Source organism: Colletotrichum chrysophilum (genome assembly GCF_026319265.1).
Source record: "Colletotrichum chrysophilum strain AFK26 chromosome Unknown scaffold_142, whole genome shotgun sequence".
Lineage (NCBI taxonomy): Eukaryota > Fungi > Ascomycota > Sordariomycetes > Glomerellales > Glomerellaceae > Colletotrichum > Colletotrichum chrysophilum.
Genome location: NW_026517429.1, coordinates 79,494 through 96,978, shown reverse-complemented (window position 1 = coordinate 96,978; position 17,485 = coordinate 79,494). Strand labels below are relative to the sequence as shown.

Here is a 17,485-nt window from a genome sequence, read left to right as displayed (position 1 = left end):
GATGAAAGCAGAACTGTTTGGGCCGTCTCGGAACGAAGCATAGAGAAGATTGAATTCTTTGAGTCAAAAACCCATTGATGAGTTCGACGTAAAGATAAGCGCCGGGGGGCTTCTCGAAGAGTCGGTGACGATCAAGGCAGCGAGACGGCCGAACCACGTACCATACATCGAGGCAGGCGAGATCCAAGGTCCATCAACGAGAGCGATGAGTGTTCGACTTACGCGTTTCAATCTTCTAAGTTTGATTTGTACTTCTCAGCGCCTTGGGAACTACTCTTCATTTCCCAAAACATCATTAAAGGGCAGATCACAAGATCCGACGCGACTTGGTCATGCACTGCTCCACGAATTTGGTCGCCTAAGGAACATCTGAAAGTTTCAAGAGGATATCATCCTACGCATCATCAGAGCAGCATTATGTGGAATATTGGCTCGTTTACTACGCTGAAGGCATCATACCTCGCTTGTCCCATCATTCCACCATGAGTTCTAACGTCCATCAATAGACATATCCAACAGCCTCCAACATGGCCATTCAACCGCCCCCATCTCGGACCTCGAAGCGAAAAATCCGCTGACAGATGGCTGACGACAACGGCTCACGGCGAAAGTGGATTCAATAACCCCTCCAGCCATGCTCCCGTCCGAAGTGAGGCCTTTGGATGACATCCGATTGCTGATCGACAGGTCCCCTCGGTGGATGCCCGCGGCCAGGGGGTTGACTCGTCCGAACCCATAAAAGGAGCAAACATCGCCTCGACCACCCAATGAGGCCCGTCCAACACGCGGAGAAGTGCCGGTGTCAGCGATGAAGATTGTGGGGTTCTGCCCAGCAATTTCCGACGATGCGATCCGTGCAACATCCAGATTTCCCGAATAGGCACCGCGGAGTCGCGGTGATGGTGGAGCATCGGTCCATTCGATGGACCTCTGCTCAGGGGGATGCCCGTGTCGATAATCACGAAAAGCTGTTTCCCCCCGACATCCGGCGAATCCCTTGATGAATGACGGCAAAAGTGAGTAGTGAGAGAAAAAAAAGAGCATGAGATATATATATCGTTGACGTCTGCAGCCAAGACCCGGGGAGAGAGAGCCTCTTGTCTCTTCAACTCCAGCGGTTCGGTTCGGCTCCCCCTCCATCGATCGCCAACAGAGTGCAACCACCACCCGGCATCATCAACCAACTCCCAATGATGTGCAACGCAAAGTTCGTGGCGACCTTCGCCGGCCTCCTTGCCTCCGCGAGCGCAGGCCCCAGCGTCCGCCTCGATAACGGCCTCACGGTCCAGGGCCGCATCGCCCCGGACGCGTCCAACGTCGCCGAGTTCCTGGGCATCCCGTACGCCGCGCCGCCCCTCGACGACCTCCGTTGGGAGCCGCCCCAGCCGTACGTCGTCCCGCAGTCGAGCAACGCCTTCGCCAACGCCACCGTCCTCAACGCCACCGCCCTGCCCCCCTCGTGCTGGCAGTACATCTCCATCCACCCGGCCATCCAGCGCGTCGACGTCCCCGAGTTCATGATCGGCGCCGCCGGCATGGACGAGGACTGCCTCACCGCGAGCGTCTGGGCCCCCGCCGGCGCCGTCCCCGCCGTCTCCGGCAGCGAGACGGCCGCGAACGGCACCGACGCCGGCCTGCCCGTGATCATCTGGTTCTACGGTGGCGGCTTCGAGACGGGCGGCACCGACGTGCCGTACCAGATGCCGCAGAAGTGGATCCAGCGCTCGCAGGAGCACATCTTCGTCACCTTCAACTACCGCATGAAGCTCTTCGGCTTCCCCAACTCCGCCGCCCTGACGGAGCAGAATCTCGGCCTGCTCGACCAGCGCTTCGCCATCGAGTGGGTGCGCGACAACATCGCCAAGTTCGGCGGTGACGCCTCCCGGATGACGCTCTGGGGCCACTCCGCCGGGTCCATCGCGGTCGACTACTACAGCTTCGCGTACCCGCAGGACCCCATCGTGCGCGGCCTCGTCATGGACTCGGGCACTGCGCACCTGGACCAGCTGATGAGCCACGACGACATCCAGTCCAACTTTACCTTTGTCGCGCAGCAGCTTGGGTGCGGCAACCAGACCACTGCGCAGGCGGAGCTGGCGTGCATGCGCAAGATCCCCGCTGAGAAGCTGGAGAACTTTGTGGCTACGTACAAGGACTCTGGGGTCACGCCGTCCATCGGCTTTTCGCCTGTGATTGACAACAAGGTTGTGTTTGCCAACTACACTGAGAAGGCTGCTCTTGGCGAGTTCTCTGACCTGGTAAGTTAACCTCTGTATTTGGGACGAAGGATTGTGAGAAACTGACGCGGAACAGCCCGCCATCATCGGCTTCAACCACGACGAAGGCCTCTTCCTCGCCCCCTACAACGTCAGCGGTCCCAACCAGACCGTTGCCGACCAGCTCTCGTACCAGTACTTCTGGTGCCCGGCCACCAAGACCACCAAGTAAGCCCCCCTTCGCCCCTCACTCCCTCAGAGCATCAAACTGACGAACCCCCCAGCGAGCGTCTCGCCGCTGGAAGAACGACCTACCGTTTCTTCTACGCCGCAGTCTTCAACAACACCTCGCCGCGCCCGTGGATGGGCGCCTACCACGGCAGCGAGCTGCCCATGATCTTCGGCACCCACGCCGACTTCCGTGGCAACTCGACCGCATTCGAGTACGAGCTCAGCCACGTCATGGAGGACGCCCTGACGACCTTCATCAAGGACTCGACCGCCGGACTGGACGCCATTGGGTGGCCTGTGTACACGGCCGAGGACCGCGAGGTGAGGACCTACGGGGAGAACAACGCCACCGTCGGACGCAGGACCCTGGCTTCTATCGAGCAGGGTTGCGCTGACCAGGGGCTTTTGTAATTCGATGTATATATTACAAGTTGAAGTACAGTTGACAAAAGAAAGATGTACCAACTTCACTCCCTATGCGTATCGAAAGGTGCTTTGATACAGAACCAGGGTGGGTGATTTGCTATTACCTAGTATCAGCAGTATGACTGTGCCCAATGCGTTCCACGAAAGCCTTTTGCGGATGCAGAGGGAAGGGAGTACAGAGACGAGTTGTCTCTGGAGAGTATTCCGTCGCCGTAAGCTCTGTCAACCCTTTCATCAGCTTTCGATCCCGGTTCTTTGTACGATGAAGCTTCTGGTACTGAGGATTAAAGCATTCAATGCTGTAGAAGGCTTCGAATCACCGCCTTTGAGTAGGTTCTGCATCTCTGCCGAGCTGGGAGGTCTCGCCCTCGCACAGCCGCAGGAGACTATAGCCGATCAATGCGGCTGTCATGGTGCAGCAGAGCAACTTGGTTGTCGCCATGGCTCACAGCCGCTTAGTCGTCAAACCATCTTGGCCAACCAGGAGGTTTGTTTACCTTTCCTGCGGACTTTGAAAAATCAGAGAGCAACCTAATGCCACCACCATCAACAAACGACGCTGTCTTGACATCCCTCGAGCACTACCTTCGACGTACCAAACCGTCAGTATTGCGTATGCCATCATATTTGGAGTAGATACTGATTATTCAGAGTGATACCATGGACGACCGAAGCCAGCGCCCGGAGGGGGCGGTCCCCGACGCCGACACCGACATTGCCAGCAGCAATATCACCACTCCCTACACCGAAGCTAATTCCGCCGACGACATCCGCGCCGATGGTCATGCAGAGCAGACGGAAGAAGACACCGATTCCGATGATGACTACACCCCCGTCCATCCCGACACCTCAACATCGACGCACTACTGCAGCCGCTGCACCGGTGGTGGTTCGAGCGCTTCCCCGCTAACGACCCTCGCAACATGCGGGGCGCCGGTATGCAAGTCTAGGCATCTTGCAACCAGTGCATGTGGCAGCAGGCAAAGATGGACCCGGGCGACTGGGTCGAGGAGAACTGCCCGTGGCTCTTTGACGGATTTTGCCCCTGCCACTGGCACGATCGCGACCACCATGACTATGGGTTCTGTCCTACGTCGGAGCGCAAGGCGTTCAAGCTTGTGAAGTATACCGATACGCAGGAGGGCAACTTCACGCAGTTGGTGGTTGGGGATAGCAACTATGTCAAGCTGTTTTCCACCGGAGAGGCCCAGGGCGAGACTCGGAGTGACATAAAAGGTCAGGCCCAGACCCTGGGTCTTGACGACACGATGCTCGTCGACGACATCCACGCTCAGGTATCCGAGGCGAGCCCCCCAAAGGAAGAGCACGCAGAGCAGACGCAGACCGGTGGCACGGCTATGATGGTCACAGAGAACGCCGATGTCGAAGGGTTTTCTACCCGCGAGGCTCATGGCCAGACTCGGAATGATGATGTCCTCGATGAGGAAACCTTTTTAGGTCTCGGACCCATCGTTGAGTATCTTCGTGCCCAAGAGTGGGCAGAGAGAACCCCACAGCAGATCCAGGAGGATGAGATGAAGGACTCTGAGCAGCACGAACTCACTTGAGATTGCCACGAGTACACCAATGGCCTGACCAGGGCTTCTGCTTGGCCTCTCGTCGATGTAAGTCGCCCGCCCTCACGTGTCGTCGATGTTGCTGTTGGTTCATGGACCCCAAGCACCGCGTGACCAGTATCCGGGCGTATGAAGTAACTAACCTCAAGCCACTCTGCAAAGACACGATTTGCGATTGGTCTACTTGCCGCCAATGCTTGATTGGCCGGCGGAAGTCTAACCGGTCCAACACAGTACACCGTCGACGAGAAGGGCAATCGGATGTTCCGTACGGTAGACCCTTAACGCAACGTGCCGTGGTAGCGACGAAGCATCGATGTACCATCCAGAACCCGGGGCCGTGGTACACGATGGACGCGAAATGCAGACGGAAACGACGCTACTCGGCGTTGACAGGTCTTGGGTTGGAGGGCCCTAGCATAGAATGTTCAGCCAACCAGTATCAATCAGAATTTCTCTGTCTTTCTCTTCGATGCCAGGCACGAGGGATCGAGCCGTGAGCTTACAACCCCTGCCTTATTCAAGTGAGACAGGATCCAACGCCAAGCGGCCGTCCCGGATGGCAAGGAGCTGAGAAAAGAGGTTCGGCCGAGGCTGGCCGAGCGGAGAGACCCCCGGTTGGGGAAGACAGGGCGATGATTCGCGCGGAACTCCACCGCCAGAAGTGCCCTGCGCCGAGAGGCAGCAGAGCCTTTGAATGGCTGGGGTAGGCGGCATGTTGGAAGTCTGGAGCCGAAGGTCAGGGCCTATTCCCTGTCTGGACCACATCGTGCAGGGCGACGGTGCTTCTTCGCTGGGGCGATCGGGTGGTGGGTGAAATTGGGCCATCCTGAGTTCATAGATGCATGAGGACTGTTCGACGTTCGTGTTTGCACCACAATATTGACTGATTGGTAGTGTTCTGGATCCTAGTCTGAAGTCAGGACACGAGGAAGCAAGCAGAAATGGGATATCGGCAGCCTGGTAGGCAGCAGTGCAGTCGCAGTCGTACGGCTTGTCCGGTGTTCTCGGGGGTAGGGTCGGTGTTTGGTTCATGTTTTGTTTCCTCGTCAGACCGGAAGAGACCGGGCAGGCAGTGGATTCTCCCGCTCCTGGTCCAGCCAGACTCCCGTTACCTAAGCTTTCCGAGGTAATTAAGTACGTACCGTCACAGCTGCTTGAACCTTGGGAAATTGGCACAGGTAAGGGGTTCCTTTCAGCATCTTTCAGGACCAACTTGCAGCTGCAACTCCCCCCAATTCTCTTGCATTTCTGGGCTGTTTGCCTCTTTCAGGCCAACATCATGACCTGCATTCTCTCCGCACCGAGAGGGTAAATTGAGGGGAAGTTGGAGGGTGACAGCAGGTGTGTTTGGGATGAATGATGAAGAGGGTGTGGTGGTGTGGTGGTGTTGGTGTTGGTGCAGGTTGGGGAACCTACCTACCTCTCCAACTTCAGCGCATCTTCCACTGGCTCCAGCGACTCCTCAGCGGCTCCAGACTCCAGTGCGGCCCATCACGCCACTAAATCCCCAGACTTACCCCACATCATCCCCCGAGCCTCGCTTAATACGCGCTAATCCTCTTCAGATGACGCTAGTCCCACCTCAGCGACAGTGGCCCCACCCATCTCTTCCGATCCACGTCCAGGCCAGTCCTTAGGTTCCTTCCTTCGTCCAGCCACACCCCATCGCCATCCCATCAATTTCCATCTCCATGAAAAGTTCCACCAATCGAGCCATTCTATCGCCAGCAACCATTCCCCAGACCAGCCCAGGATCAGTCAAGCTTCGAGAATCTGTCGTCCGTCCTCCTCCGTCGCGTCGCCTTCGAACCAGCCCAAGCCAAGTCACCCCTGCCAAAGGTCCCCCAAGAGTCCCCCCAGAGTCGACGGTCCGACGTTCCTAACTCGCCGCCTCCCCACGACGCTTTCTACGCCTCAGACGAGCATCTGTCCTACGAATACTCAATCCTAGCCCTGGCAGCCGAGCCCCTCGGCCTCGTACCGTTGCCGTTCTCTCCCCTCCCCGCCTACCGTTGGCTCCTCCGCCTTTGTCTGGCCACTCAGACCTCGCCAACCCCCTTCGACCTCCTCCGCAGTTGTCTCCCTCCGGCCTCTGCAACCAGTCATGGCCCTCCAAGACCGTCAATCCCGCCGCTAGGCCCCCGGGGCCCCGATCGCCTTTCCACTCGACTGCGGGTTGCGGTTTGCACATGGCCTGCCTTTCTGTTGCCGGTCCCGTGAGTACGGCCTGACTTGGGCCCAAGCGGCATAGTTTTCTGGCACGGCACAGTCATGGATTCCCTAACTCGTCTGATTGGGGAATGGCTGGCAAGGGGCCAAGTTTGGGGAAGCGAGTATCCTCTCCATGGGGATGGGGATCGGGTGGTTGCAATTCCATCCCATGCTGATGCTGCTGCTGCTGCTCTGTTGCTACCATACATTCTGCAACCGTGGTATGAGACGCGCGAGAAGCCGGCCGTCTGGGACCAGCGTTGATCTCGACTCAACGCGACTTTTAAATACCCCAATCGCCCCTCCCCCAGCTCAACCTCTGATCGGCCTTCTCTTCTCGATACGACTCTGCTCCAGGAGCTTGCCAACCGCCAACATCTTCAAGCAACCGGGACAATCCAGCAGCCATGTCTCGCGACATCAACACGGCCCCCCAGCCGCACGACGCCATCCACATGGAGAAGGGCGCTCCCCACATCAGCCAGTACAACGATGTCGCCCTCGATGACAAGGTCCTCAACTCCGAAGCCGCTCAGGCTACCGACGTCGAACACAGCTTCGGCGTCTGGGAGGGTCTGAGGACTTACAAGCGCGCCGCCTTCTGGTCCATTCGTGAGTCTCCGCGTCTCATTCAGAGTTGTTGGCGCAAGAACTAACACCACCGCCAGTCATCTCAACCACCGTCATCATGGAGGGCTACGATGTTACTCTGCTCAGCTCTTTCTACGGTTACCCAGCATTCCGATTGAAGTACGGTGAATTCCTCGATGACGAGCACGGATACCAGATCTCCTCCATGTGGCAGCAGCGCTTCAACTGTCTCGGTGCCTTGGCCAACATTATCGGCGCTTTGCTCAACGGATACCTCACCCCCAAGATCGGTCACCGCTGGATTCTCATCGGATCACTTTTCTGGCTCAGCGCTTTCGTCTTCGTCGTCTTCTTCGCTCACAACATCGAGGTGCAGTTGGTGGGCCAGGTTCTGTGCAACGTCCCCTGGGGTGTCTTTGCTACCACTGGTCCAGCCTACGCTGCTGAGGTCACGCCACTGGCCATTCGTGGTTACCTCACCTCATACGTCAACCTGTGCTGGTGCATCGGCCAGTTCATTTCTGCCGGTGTTCTCAAGGGTCTCGTCAACCGAACTGATGAGTGGAGCTACAAGATCCCCTTCGCGATCCAATGGATCTGGCCCATCCCTCTGGCAATCGCCGCGTACTTGGCGCCTGAGTCTCCCTGGCATCTGGTGCGCGCCGGTAAGCTCGAGCAAGCCAAGAAGTCTCTGGAGCGACTATCGGAGCCGGAGCACAACCTCAACCATGAGAACACGATTGCTATGATGGTCCACACCAACAAGCTCGAGATCCAGGAGCAGGAGGGCGCCAGCTTGTTCGACTGTTTCAAGGGCACAAACCTGCGACGTACCGAGATCGCCTGTATGGCTTTCATGTCCCAAATCACCAACGGTGGCGCGCTCTGTTACTCTGGCTCCTTCTTCTTCCAACAGACTGGTATTGGAGAGGACGCCTCGTACGGTATCAGCTTGGGAGGCACCGGCATTGCCTTCATTGGTACCATTATCTCGTGGTTCTACATTTACAAGCTTGGTCGTCGCACCATCTGGCTCGCCGGCTTTGCTTTCCTCGTTCTCATCCTCTGGATCATCGGCTTCTTGTCCGTCGCCCCCAATCAGAAGGGAGGCATCATCTGGGCGCAGTCCCTTCTCTGTATCGTCTGGCTCGGTGCCTACTCCATGTCCGTCGGCCCCATCGTCTACACGCTCGTGTCCGAGGTCGGATCTACACGTCTCCGTACCCAAACTGTCGTGCTGGCTCGCAGCACATATTACGTCGGCAACGTCATTTGCGGTGGCCTGATTCAACCGAAGATGCTTGCGCCCGGTGACTGGAACTTGAAGGGAAAGACTGTAAGTTATCAAAAACCCCGTTCTTCGTCGTACCATGAACTAATTCGGTACCAGGCATTCTTCTGGGCTGTTCTCGCGACTCTCACTCTCATCTGGGGATACTTCCGTCTGTTCGAGACCAAGGGCCGTACGTTCGGTGAGATGGATGTCATGTTCCAGAAGCGCATCTCGGCCCGCAAGTCGGCCAAGTACCAGCTTACCCAAGATGAAGTCTTCTTGGCCGAGCAGACCCACGATGTCGGGGGCCGAACAGAGAAGATCTGACCTGTCGTCTGACTACAATATCATAGATACCCCATCCTGCCCTAGCCTAGGGTCGCTGCCATTTATTGTTATTTATACCAAGTAAGGAGGCGGTCGTCTGCTAAGATGACGCCTCCGCGCTGATTGAAATCTAATACCCATCATGAGATCACCATATTTGATGCAATCCATTTCAGTCATTTCTCCCGTTTGTGACATCTCTTCTTGATGCGCTAACCTCAAAATACCAATGAAGAACATACATCGGATTCTTCGTCCAGCGTCGCTACTCAACGTTCATATGTCAGTGTGGGATACCAGAGAACTTGCGGCATTCCTGTCAACGATCGACACAAAGCATGAATCGAATCTTCTGGAAATTTATGCAAGGTGCGAGTCCTCTTATTACATTAAGACATTATGGAAGAAACTCTTATCATCAACTGTCACCGTCTACTCAACTCTCCAATGGCAGAACCTCAAAAGCCGGGGTCTCGAAGACGTCCCAGTTGTCTGAGGCTTCTGGATTTCCGAACGGGAAAAGAGCAGCAAACCGCATCTTGTACTTGCCCGGCGCGATTTGAGTGCCGTTCGCCAATCGTCCGAGCCACCACAGCTCTGTTCCGTATAAACCTACGATGTCTCTAGGCACGTCACGCATGGGAAGGGTGATGAGGTCGTTGGGGTCATCGACACTGGGATCGATGTAGTTCTTGCCCAGCGCCTTCGACCAGCTTGTCGCAGCTCCCACGAAGCCTGCCTCGCCGACCACCGGAGGGTACTTCCAATCCCGTTCAGTCCATGACTCCTCAAAGATGTCCCATCTCAACTCTCGCGTGGCATACTGGGCACGGGTGTACACGTTGGGGAAATCCTGAACTTCGGGGTCGAGGTTGAAGGTGAAGTTGGACTTCTGAGCGATGGGAATGTCACTTCGGGTGGATGTCATCTGTGGCCACCCGACCGGGTACTGGAACATGATGCCGATGTCCTTGTGCAGGTCAGCAGCCAGTCCCATGTACGGGACGCCGAGCGTCTCGCCGTTGCTACCCTTGATCAAAACCTTTCCACTGTACAAGGGGAGTTTGGCGGGGTCGAGATCCTGGCTTTCGGGGTACTTGAAGTTGAACTGGGTGGTCTTGGTCTCTCCTGGCTGGATGGTGACGGCGCCAGGGAAGGAGATCTGAGGGGTCATTTTCTGTGGCGCGGCCAAGACCTCCTCACCCCACGCGATCTTGGGAGTTCCCCAGGCGGTCGGATCCAGGTTGACGGTGTTCATGCCGCCAAACTCTTGCTGCTCAAAATTGTAGGTCACCGGCTCGGTTCCAGAGTTGGTGATTTCGACGGAGTGGTATCGGCTGAAGTTATGGGTGTCGTTCAGAGCGAACTTGGCAAACGAAAGTGTGGTCTCATAATCAAGCACCTTGCTGGCGTTGATGAGGCCAGTGCCGACTTGGGCGACAGAAGCATAGAAGGGATATTCGTTGTTCTCCAGCGCTCCATCGTCCCACTTGATGGCTTCGCCGGAAGAGATCATGCGCATCGCAAGACTCTTCGCCCATTCAGGACCGTGGACACTGCGACCACCGAACTTGCTGACATACAGGGCAGCGACTCCGGCAACATACGGGCATGACATACTCGTCCCGCTGAGAATGGAGTAACCGCCCCCAACATAGGAGCTGAGAATTTGACCGCCGGGCGCCGCGACGTCAGCTTTGATGAACAGATCATTGGTGGCACCAATGGAAGTGAAGGAGCTGGCAACACCGCCGTTCTCCTCGTTCTTGATACCAACAATGTTGAAGATGGGGCGCTCAGTGAAGTCAGCCGTGACGTTTCCGCCAGCCTTGATGGTGCCGATGATGGCAGCACCAACACCAGCTTCGACCATGGCAATTAGACTGCTGGTGTCCTCAGTGGTAGGCCTCACCAAAGGCATGTCGTTACTGTAAAAAATAATGTGGGAGGCATTGAAAGGAGCGAGGTTGCGCTGCTTCTGATCGAAGTTGCAGCCTCCTCGGCGCACCAATACAACAACGCCAGTCAGATCAGGAGTGCCAGGCGGGAGAGTATTACATGCCTCATCGGCCGTGCTGGTGTTGAGGCTCAGGGGCACAATAGGCCAGTCCTTCACATCAGAAGGGTACCAGTCCTCTACAGCTCGGTAGGCGATACGAGTCTCGTTGGACTGCCCGTCCAAATTGAAGACGCCCCTGAAAGACGACGATGCCAACACATCGGCCTCAACTGACGCAACTGCAACAACATGCTCGCCAGATGATCCACTGCTGGCAGCGAATGCACCTGCCTGGCCGTCGTTGCCTGCGGAGATCGTGACAGCAACACCCTTGTCGACAAGCCTCGAGGCTACAACGGCCCAAGCGTTATCCGGAAAACCACTGATGCCGCCGATAGACGAAGTGATGATGTCGACCTGGAAGTCTGTCAGCAGAAGCCGATCGCCGAAACCTTAGGCTACTTACACCGGCGTCATACGCCGTGAGGAAAGCCTCGATGAGGGTGTCCTCGTCCGTCCCATCGACGCTGCCAAACACCTTGTATGCATACAACGTGGCTTCGGGAGCAACCCCAGTAAGGCTGAAGGGTGTCAGGAATCGGTCCGCGCTGGTTGCGGAGGGCATCTCTCGCGTCAACCTACATGCTGCTATTGCCGGCGATAATACCGGCGACGTGTGTTCCGTGACCTTGTTGGTCCAAGGGGTCGGCGTCTGGGTTCTTGACCTCGCCCTCATTTGGCCATGCTGAGAACCGAGTCAATCTCAAGATCCGAAGGAACTACTCCGATCAGAGGGTCTTACTTCCGTCACCCACAAAGTCATACCCTCCCGCAACTTTGAAGCCATCGCCGAAGCCACCACCAAGCTGAAGGGTGTCAGACAACTTCTAGATCTCCGACGTTCGATCGTCACTCACAGCCTCATGGGTGTACCAGATACCGGTATCGACCACAGCAACCTTGGCGCCCTTGCCCAGAACACCGGCAGCATGCAACTTGTCGACACCCGTCATGTGGTGGACATCATAGCCGATGGCCGTCGCATTCTCGCTGAAGGACGCCAGAGGCGCGCTGGGCGCCAGCTTGTACTTTCGTCCCTGCCACGCCTGTTTGATAGGCTCAAGCGCCTGCAGCGAGTCGATGTTCTCGACATCGGTCTCGACAGCCGCGCCGGTAAAGACGTCACTCTTGAATACCCGAAGCACCTTTGCGCCGTGCTGATTGGCGATGTTGTCGGCAACGGCGGAGGCATCAGCTCCCTGGATGGTGTGAGCGGTTGTTGTCTGGGTTACGAGGCACGGACATAACACACCTGATTAAACTCGACGATGAAGCGCTTCGGCTCAACCGTGGTCTTGTTCACGGCCGTCTCCGGGGCGTTGTCATCGGCCCGGCGCATCAAGGGGTGGTCACGGAGGGCGACGGCCCCGGTCACGCCGGAGACCGCGAGAAGGAGACGCGATAGATGCATCTTGGGACTACAACCGACAACAAAACGCGGATCACAAGGAGACCTGGCGATGAGGAACGCTCACTGCATCTCCTCGTGGAGTCATCGTGTTATATACAACAGCATCACATCTTCCGCGATTCATATCACGGCAGCCCAATTTCGATATCCAGCGCGCGACCGGCGAGTTGGTGCATTAGGCAATGCAGGGCAATGCAATGTCGTTGTTCGTATTTCGGCGCTGCGACCCTATTAGCATGGGCGGCCGACAAGGGCGTTCATTAAGCACCTTGGCAAAGCAATCTTGCTCCTATCTGCGCCTTGCAGGTCGCTCAAGACGGTAAACAAGCACGTCACGTTACAGCAATAAGTCTACACCGAGCACGACGGACGCGGTTCCGAATGCTCCTATCTGCAGTTCATTTAAGACACCCCTCGACCAAGAAGCCGACGTCGGCTCCACCGTTCCCTTTTCTCGTGTCGGGATGAGCCGATTCACAGCCAACTTCACATTTGGGCTTAGCACGCCCCGTGGGCAATGTAACCTTATCACGACCTTCTTCTTTCTCCAAAGTCTCCTGCAGGAACGGGGGCCCTGTGCTCCCTAGCACTGCATCCGCGCCCCACGCCGAGTATGCCAATCGGGGCCCGGCCAAGCCACCGGACACGGAGCGGCTGTTGACGAAAGACGAACCTACCGGCCACACTCTGTTATTTTGGGAGTGTCAACAACGTTTTCTTGCAAGAAACGCGTGCCCGGTGCATTGCAAGAATTCGATGCACAGGAGCTATATCGCAGACCATATCGACGGCTTTGACATGTCAGTCTTGCGTGCTGATCTCCCACTCCGATCTGGCGGGATAAGACGAGCGCTCAGACAGATGACAGCACCCGTCAATGTCGACATCAGGATGTGCCGAAGTCCAAGTACCGTGCGCGCACCGCTTCGTTCGGCTGAGACTGCTCTCCCCGCAACCCGTGACATGAACTCGAAGTTTGGTCTGAAACCGTCAACATATCGGCTTCGACTACCGTCGGCCCATGCCACCGGACGTCATCCCTTGTCATCGGCTGTTGGACGAAGGGCCGAGAGTCCGTCCCTCCTGTTGGCGATGTGCCGTTTGGAGGTGTTTATCGAAATTTCCAAGAGCGGCTGAGCCAACTCTGAAGGCAAAATTGCTGCGAATGCTGGAAATTCCCATCACCCGACCCATCGATATCGTTTCCTGCTTACATTTTCCTAATGTCTATCTTGGGACGACTCGTCGATCTTGACTTATCTGGTTGGTCCGCGAAGCGACACCACCAATCACCAGCCTGCACATCAACACTTCGCCTTCGAGCTGAGTTCCTCCGCCCCTTCTCGCCGCCGTCCCAACGGCAGAACCACTGCCAGCCGGAGAATTGTGTAGTGGGTGAGGGCCCGTGGAAGTTTGTTGGCTGGGCTGATGCTCCTACCGCCCGAAGTTAGGTTAAGCTTTGGGTCGATGTGCATTAGGTCCGGGATGGATGCTCGACGAATTGTATCAGAAATCTTCCGAAGCGGGAAACATCGACACGATTCGCTTCGCCACCATCCTCCAACGTGATCGGCCACGCTACGCTCTGGATCTCGACGCAGGCCCTTGATCCGCCTTGAAAGCTTGATAAGTCGCCGGCGGGAGTCTAAATCTCTATCGCTCCCACTTCCCACCGTTGACAACGTGCCGACGGAAGCTACCCAACCTATCGCGACGCTCCCCTCCGCGGCAAAACTCAGATGGCTAGCGCGGCACATCGCGATGTTCTCGCTCTTTATTTCTATCACGCCGTGTGTTTATGCTTTGGAAACAAACATTGCCCGCCGCACCATCTCCCTTCTGCGGCTGTTCCCCTCCCGCGCTAGCGTCCAGTTAGGATAGTCGGAAACACCTCCCGATGCTTCTTTCGCGGGCCCTAGACTCAAGCTTAATCCAACCAAGCACTTGGCGAGGGGGAAGATCTTCAGGGCCATCTAGGCACAAGGGGCAACTAGATTCAGGAACCGTAGCAAGATGCCGACCGCTTGCCTGCCGTTTCCCGAAACACCAAACTCGCCGCGCCTCCCCCCTTGGAAAACGAAGCTTGGCTGCCGGAACCGCGACAACCCCAGGCTTAAGCCGGATAAGCTTCCAGGGTGAAGCGACGATTGGTAGCATTTGCCGATGGGGAAACGTGACTAGTAGGTCGAATGATGGATGTCGAACCAGTCAGTGCGACTAAACAACCATCAACGTTTCAAAGCTCTCACGGGGCTCCGTGACAACAGGGGAGAGGATCCCAAGATCTCAGACCCGAAGACGCGATTCAGGGTTGGTAAATATCCACGGACGCCTTTTTCGATCCTTCGTCCCTGCAAGTCACGCCGTTCTTGACAACCGACAAACCCTTCACCTACTAATCTCCAAACCGGTTCAACATGACAAGGCAGCAATGAGTGAGGACGAGCTCATCAGCGCTGCGCCGCCCCCACCGGGGGTGACTTCGAACTTCGAAAACCCTTCAGAGTCCCTCGTGCCACAGGTTCTCGTCGTAGCGATTCTGCTAAACTTCTTGGCGATCATCTTCTGTGGCATTCGTCTGTACACCGTCCGCGTCGTGATTCACCGCCACCAGCTCGACGACGATCTCATCTTCGTTGCCTTGGTCTTTGCCACCGCATACTCCGTCATCCAGGTCTACGAGACACGCAATGGAGCGGGACACCACATCTGGGACGTGTCCAGGGCGGACGCCGTCGCCTTCCACAAGCTGAGCATGACCGATCTGGCGGCCTACAGCCTCTCGATTCTCTTCACGAAAGCGTCGATATTAGTCTTTTACCTCCGCTTTCCGCTCAAACCAATGGTTCGAACAACAGTCTACCTCGTCATGTTCGCCACGATAGGTTACTCTGTCGCTGGTGCTCTCGGATGGGTCTACCTTTGCACGCCAATGGCCAAGATCTGGGAGCCCGAGACGCCGGGAACCTGCGTCGACCGGGCGATGTGGTGGTTGATGCTCTCTGTGTGCAATGTCGCCACAGATCTCGCAATCTTGCTTCTTCCCATCTGGATTCTCTCGCCATTGTCTCTACGGCTGGTCAAGAAGATTGAGATGACGATTTTCTTGATGGCCGGTGGATTGTAAGTCCGAAGCTCCGCGTCTACTGAGGTTAGATTGAGGAACGAGTGCTGACTGGTTGTGCCTATTAGTGTTCTCGGACCGAGCATCGTCCGAATGGTTATGATCCCGATAGGCTTCAACAACTCTGACTTTACTTGGACCGCATCGATCAGCATCATTTGGTGGTACGTACCCATTTTTTACTCATCGAGTCCCGTGGCTAACTTGGCTCTTACAGCGTGGTCGAGGCCAACGTCGGCATCATCTGCACCTGCCTGCCCTTCCTGAAGGCGTTCATGAGACATGTCGCTCCCAGAATTTCCAAGCGGTTCGCGATGAATGACGATGAGCCCAACTCGCCCACCGTGTTCGACAGGGCCGCCGCTATGACGAACCTGCCGCCCACGGTGCCCAAGTCCGCGCGGCGTAAGAGCTTCGGGCGACAGGCTGTCAAGGACGTTCCAGAAGATGATGGTCTGGTGCCAATGACGGCGACGACGACGCGGAACTGGCCGCTGAAGAACGACGCGCCGTTTGATTACAAGGATGGGGATGATGACAGGATATCACTTGATCGGGTGTCGTCGGAGAGGAAGACGCCGCAGAAGCCTGTTGACGCTACGGAGATGGTATGAAACTAGCGAGTGAGCGATATGAAGTAAGCGAGCAAGCGATTCGGGTTGCGGGGCGTTATCATTGCATTGGCGATTGAGAATGAGGATCTTGGGATCCTGGCATATACCCCAATTAGTTTGATATCTCTTCAATCTCATCGGACTTAATTCATGTTGGCGTGTGTGTCCGTGCTTCGACAGCGTAGCCGTCGAAATAGTTGGTGAACTTGACCGGCTTTTCATTTGTAGTACTAAAATTAGACGAAGGCACCCTCGGTCTCTGGTTGCGGTGTTCTTGTCCTTGCTGCGTGCTCTCCGACAGATACGTAAGTGGTTACATCCCAGAAGTCTCTCCGGGGCATCTGGCAGGTGCCCTCAGAATCTAGGCGCACCGTTGCTCAGATGGACGGAACTTTTAACGATGTTCCGTTTCATGAAAGGCTGTTTTTTTTGAAGTCTTCGGTCTAGAGGGAAAGACCTGTGGTGGCTCTGGGAGGCGTGTTAAATACGCTGATCAAGGTATGTTTTTTTGGCTCACAGTGATCAGTAGAAATAAGCTTGGGATTATCTCGCAACTAAACATCCTTCCGGCGACCGGCATTGGTGACTTCGTGGACGCTTTGGTCTCCTCAATTGCAGCGGTCCAATTTCAGTTGCTCTGTTCTGTGCTGATGCTATCGTGCTAGATCTTCGTATAAAAGCTGATGCATCGCGTCAGAATTTGAACTCATTATCCTGATCTACTAGCAGTCGAGTCCAGGCCCAGGAATTCATGTCGATAACCCTTGTACACTGAGAACTAGGCAGCCGCCGTTGTGGCGCAGGAGAGACAAACATGTTCTCGACGCCTGGGAATCGTTGGCCGTCAAGGTGCTGAGAACACGACACCCGCCTTGTCTGCCTGGAATCCCACGGAAGCTGCGAGAAACCCTCGTAGAGTTCAATCCGGGCTTTTTGTGGTTTTCTTTTCCCTTTTCGTCCTTTTTCATTCCTGCTGTAGCACTTCCGCCCACGTGGTAAAGATCAAATGCATTGGAAAACCGCTCCATTTTATTTCGATTAGTAAACCCGTATACATACGCCTGGAGGCATGGTCTAATGTCGGGAAATATGAAGAGTGAACAAATTTGAACCCGACTTGAAATATCCCGCAAACCCAACCAAGACTCTCGCTGGATGTTGATGTTTACCGTCCTTGCACTGCTAGATCTCAAGGTTCCATTAATCCCTCAAAAATATGTTTTGCTCCCTCAGCTTCGTCCTGTAAATAGTCCAAATCAAGGTACCAACCTTCCGCGCGCAGCTGCTCGAGAAAATCTGTCCATCGAGGCTGCGTTGCATCCGGAACTGTCCACGGGCTCAGAAACGCAAACCTTATACGCCACATCTTTCCATTGCGGAGGAATCTTTTGTGAATGTCGTAAGAAATATCTTGTTTGGAAA

The 17,485-nt window shown here is 55.9% G+C and overlaps 6 protein-coding genes across 6 annotated transcripts; 4 read left to right on the top strand and 2 right to left on the bottom strand.

Annotated features, from left to right (window-relative positions):
- Window positions 1–1,190: 1,190 nt before the first annotated feature.
- On the top strand, window positions 1,191–2,858 carry COL26b_011526 (uncharacterized protein; the record flags this gene model as incomplete). Its single annotated transcript, XM_053184192.1, has 3 exons — window positions 1,191–2,258; window positions 2,314–2,444; window positions 2,501–2,858. 3 exons carry the CDS (start codon window positions 1,191–1,193, stop codon window positions 2,856–2,858), a joined length of 1,557 nt encoding a protein of 518 aa, XP_053031889.1.
- Window positions 2,859–3,533: 675 nt separating this feature from the next.
- Window positions 3,534–4,441, top strand: COL26b_011525 (uncharacterized protein; the record flags this gene model as incomplete). Its single annotated transcript, XM_053184191.1, has 2 exons — window positions 3,534–3,809; window positions 3,839–4,441. 2 exons carry the CDS (start codon window positions 3,534–3,536, stop codon window positions 4,439–4,441), a joined length of 879 nt encoding a protein of 292 aa, XP_053031888.1.
- Window positions 4,442–7,071: 2,630 nt separating this feature from the next.
- COL26b_011524 (uncharacterized protein) lies at window positions 7,072–8,855 on the top strand (the record flags this gene model as incomplete). Its single annotated transcript, XM_053184190.1, has 3 exons — window positions 7,072–7,276; window positions 7,333–8,591; window positions 8,646–8,855. 3 exons carry the CDS (start codon window positions 7,072–7,074, stop codon window positions 8,853–8,855), a joined length of 1,674 nt encoding a protein of 557 aa, XP_053031887.1.
- A 436-nt stretch (window positions 8,856–9,291) lies between these two features.
- On the bottom strand, window positions 9,292–11,479 carry COL26b_011523 (uncharacterized protein; the record flags this gene model as incomplete). The annotated part of the gene is made up of 2 exons (XM_053184189.1): window positions 9,292–11,271; window positions 11,321–11,479. The coding sequence occupies 2 exons, from the start codon at window positions 11,477–11,479 to the stop codon at window positions 9,292–9,294; spliced, it is 2,139 nt and encodes a 712-aa protein (XP_053031886.1).
- Window positions 11,480–11,741: 262 nt separating this feature from the next.
- COL26b_011522 (uncharacterized protein) lies at window positions 11,742–12,325 on the bottom strand (the record flags this gene model as incomplete). Its single annotated transcript, XM_053184188.1, has 2 exons — window positions 11,742–12,113; window positions 12,167–12,325. 2 exons carry the CDS (start codon window positions 12,323–12,325, stop codon window positions 11,742–11,744), a joined length of 531 nt encoding a protein of 176 aa, XP_053031885.1.
- Window positions 12,326–14,756: 2,431 nt separating this feature from the next.
- Window positions 14,757–16,063, top strand: COL26b_011521 (uncharacterized protein; the record flags this gene model as incomplete). The annotated part of the gene is made up of 2 exons (XM_053184187.1): window positions 14,757–15,448; window positions 15,667–16,063. The coding sequence occupies 2 exons, from the start codon at window positions 14,757–14,759 to the stop codon at window positions 16,061–16,063; spliced, it is 1,089 nt and encodes a 362-aa protein (XP_053031884.1).
- Window positions 16,064–17,485: the final 1,422 nt, after the last annotated feature.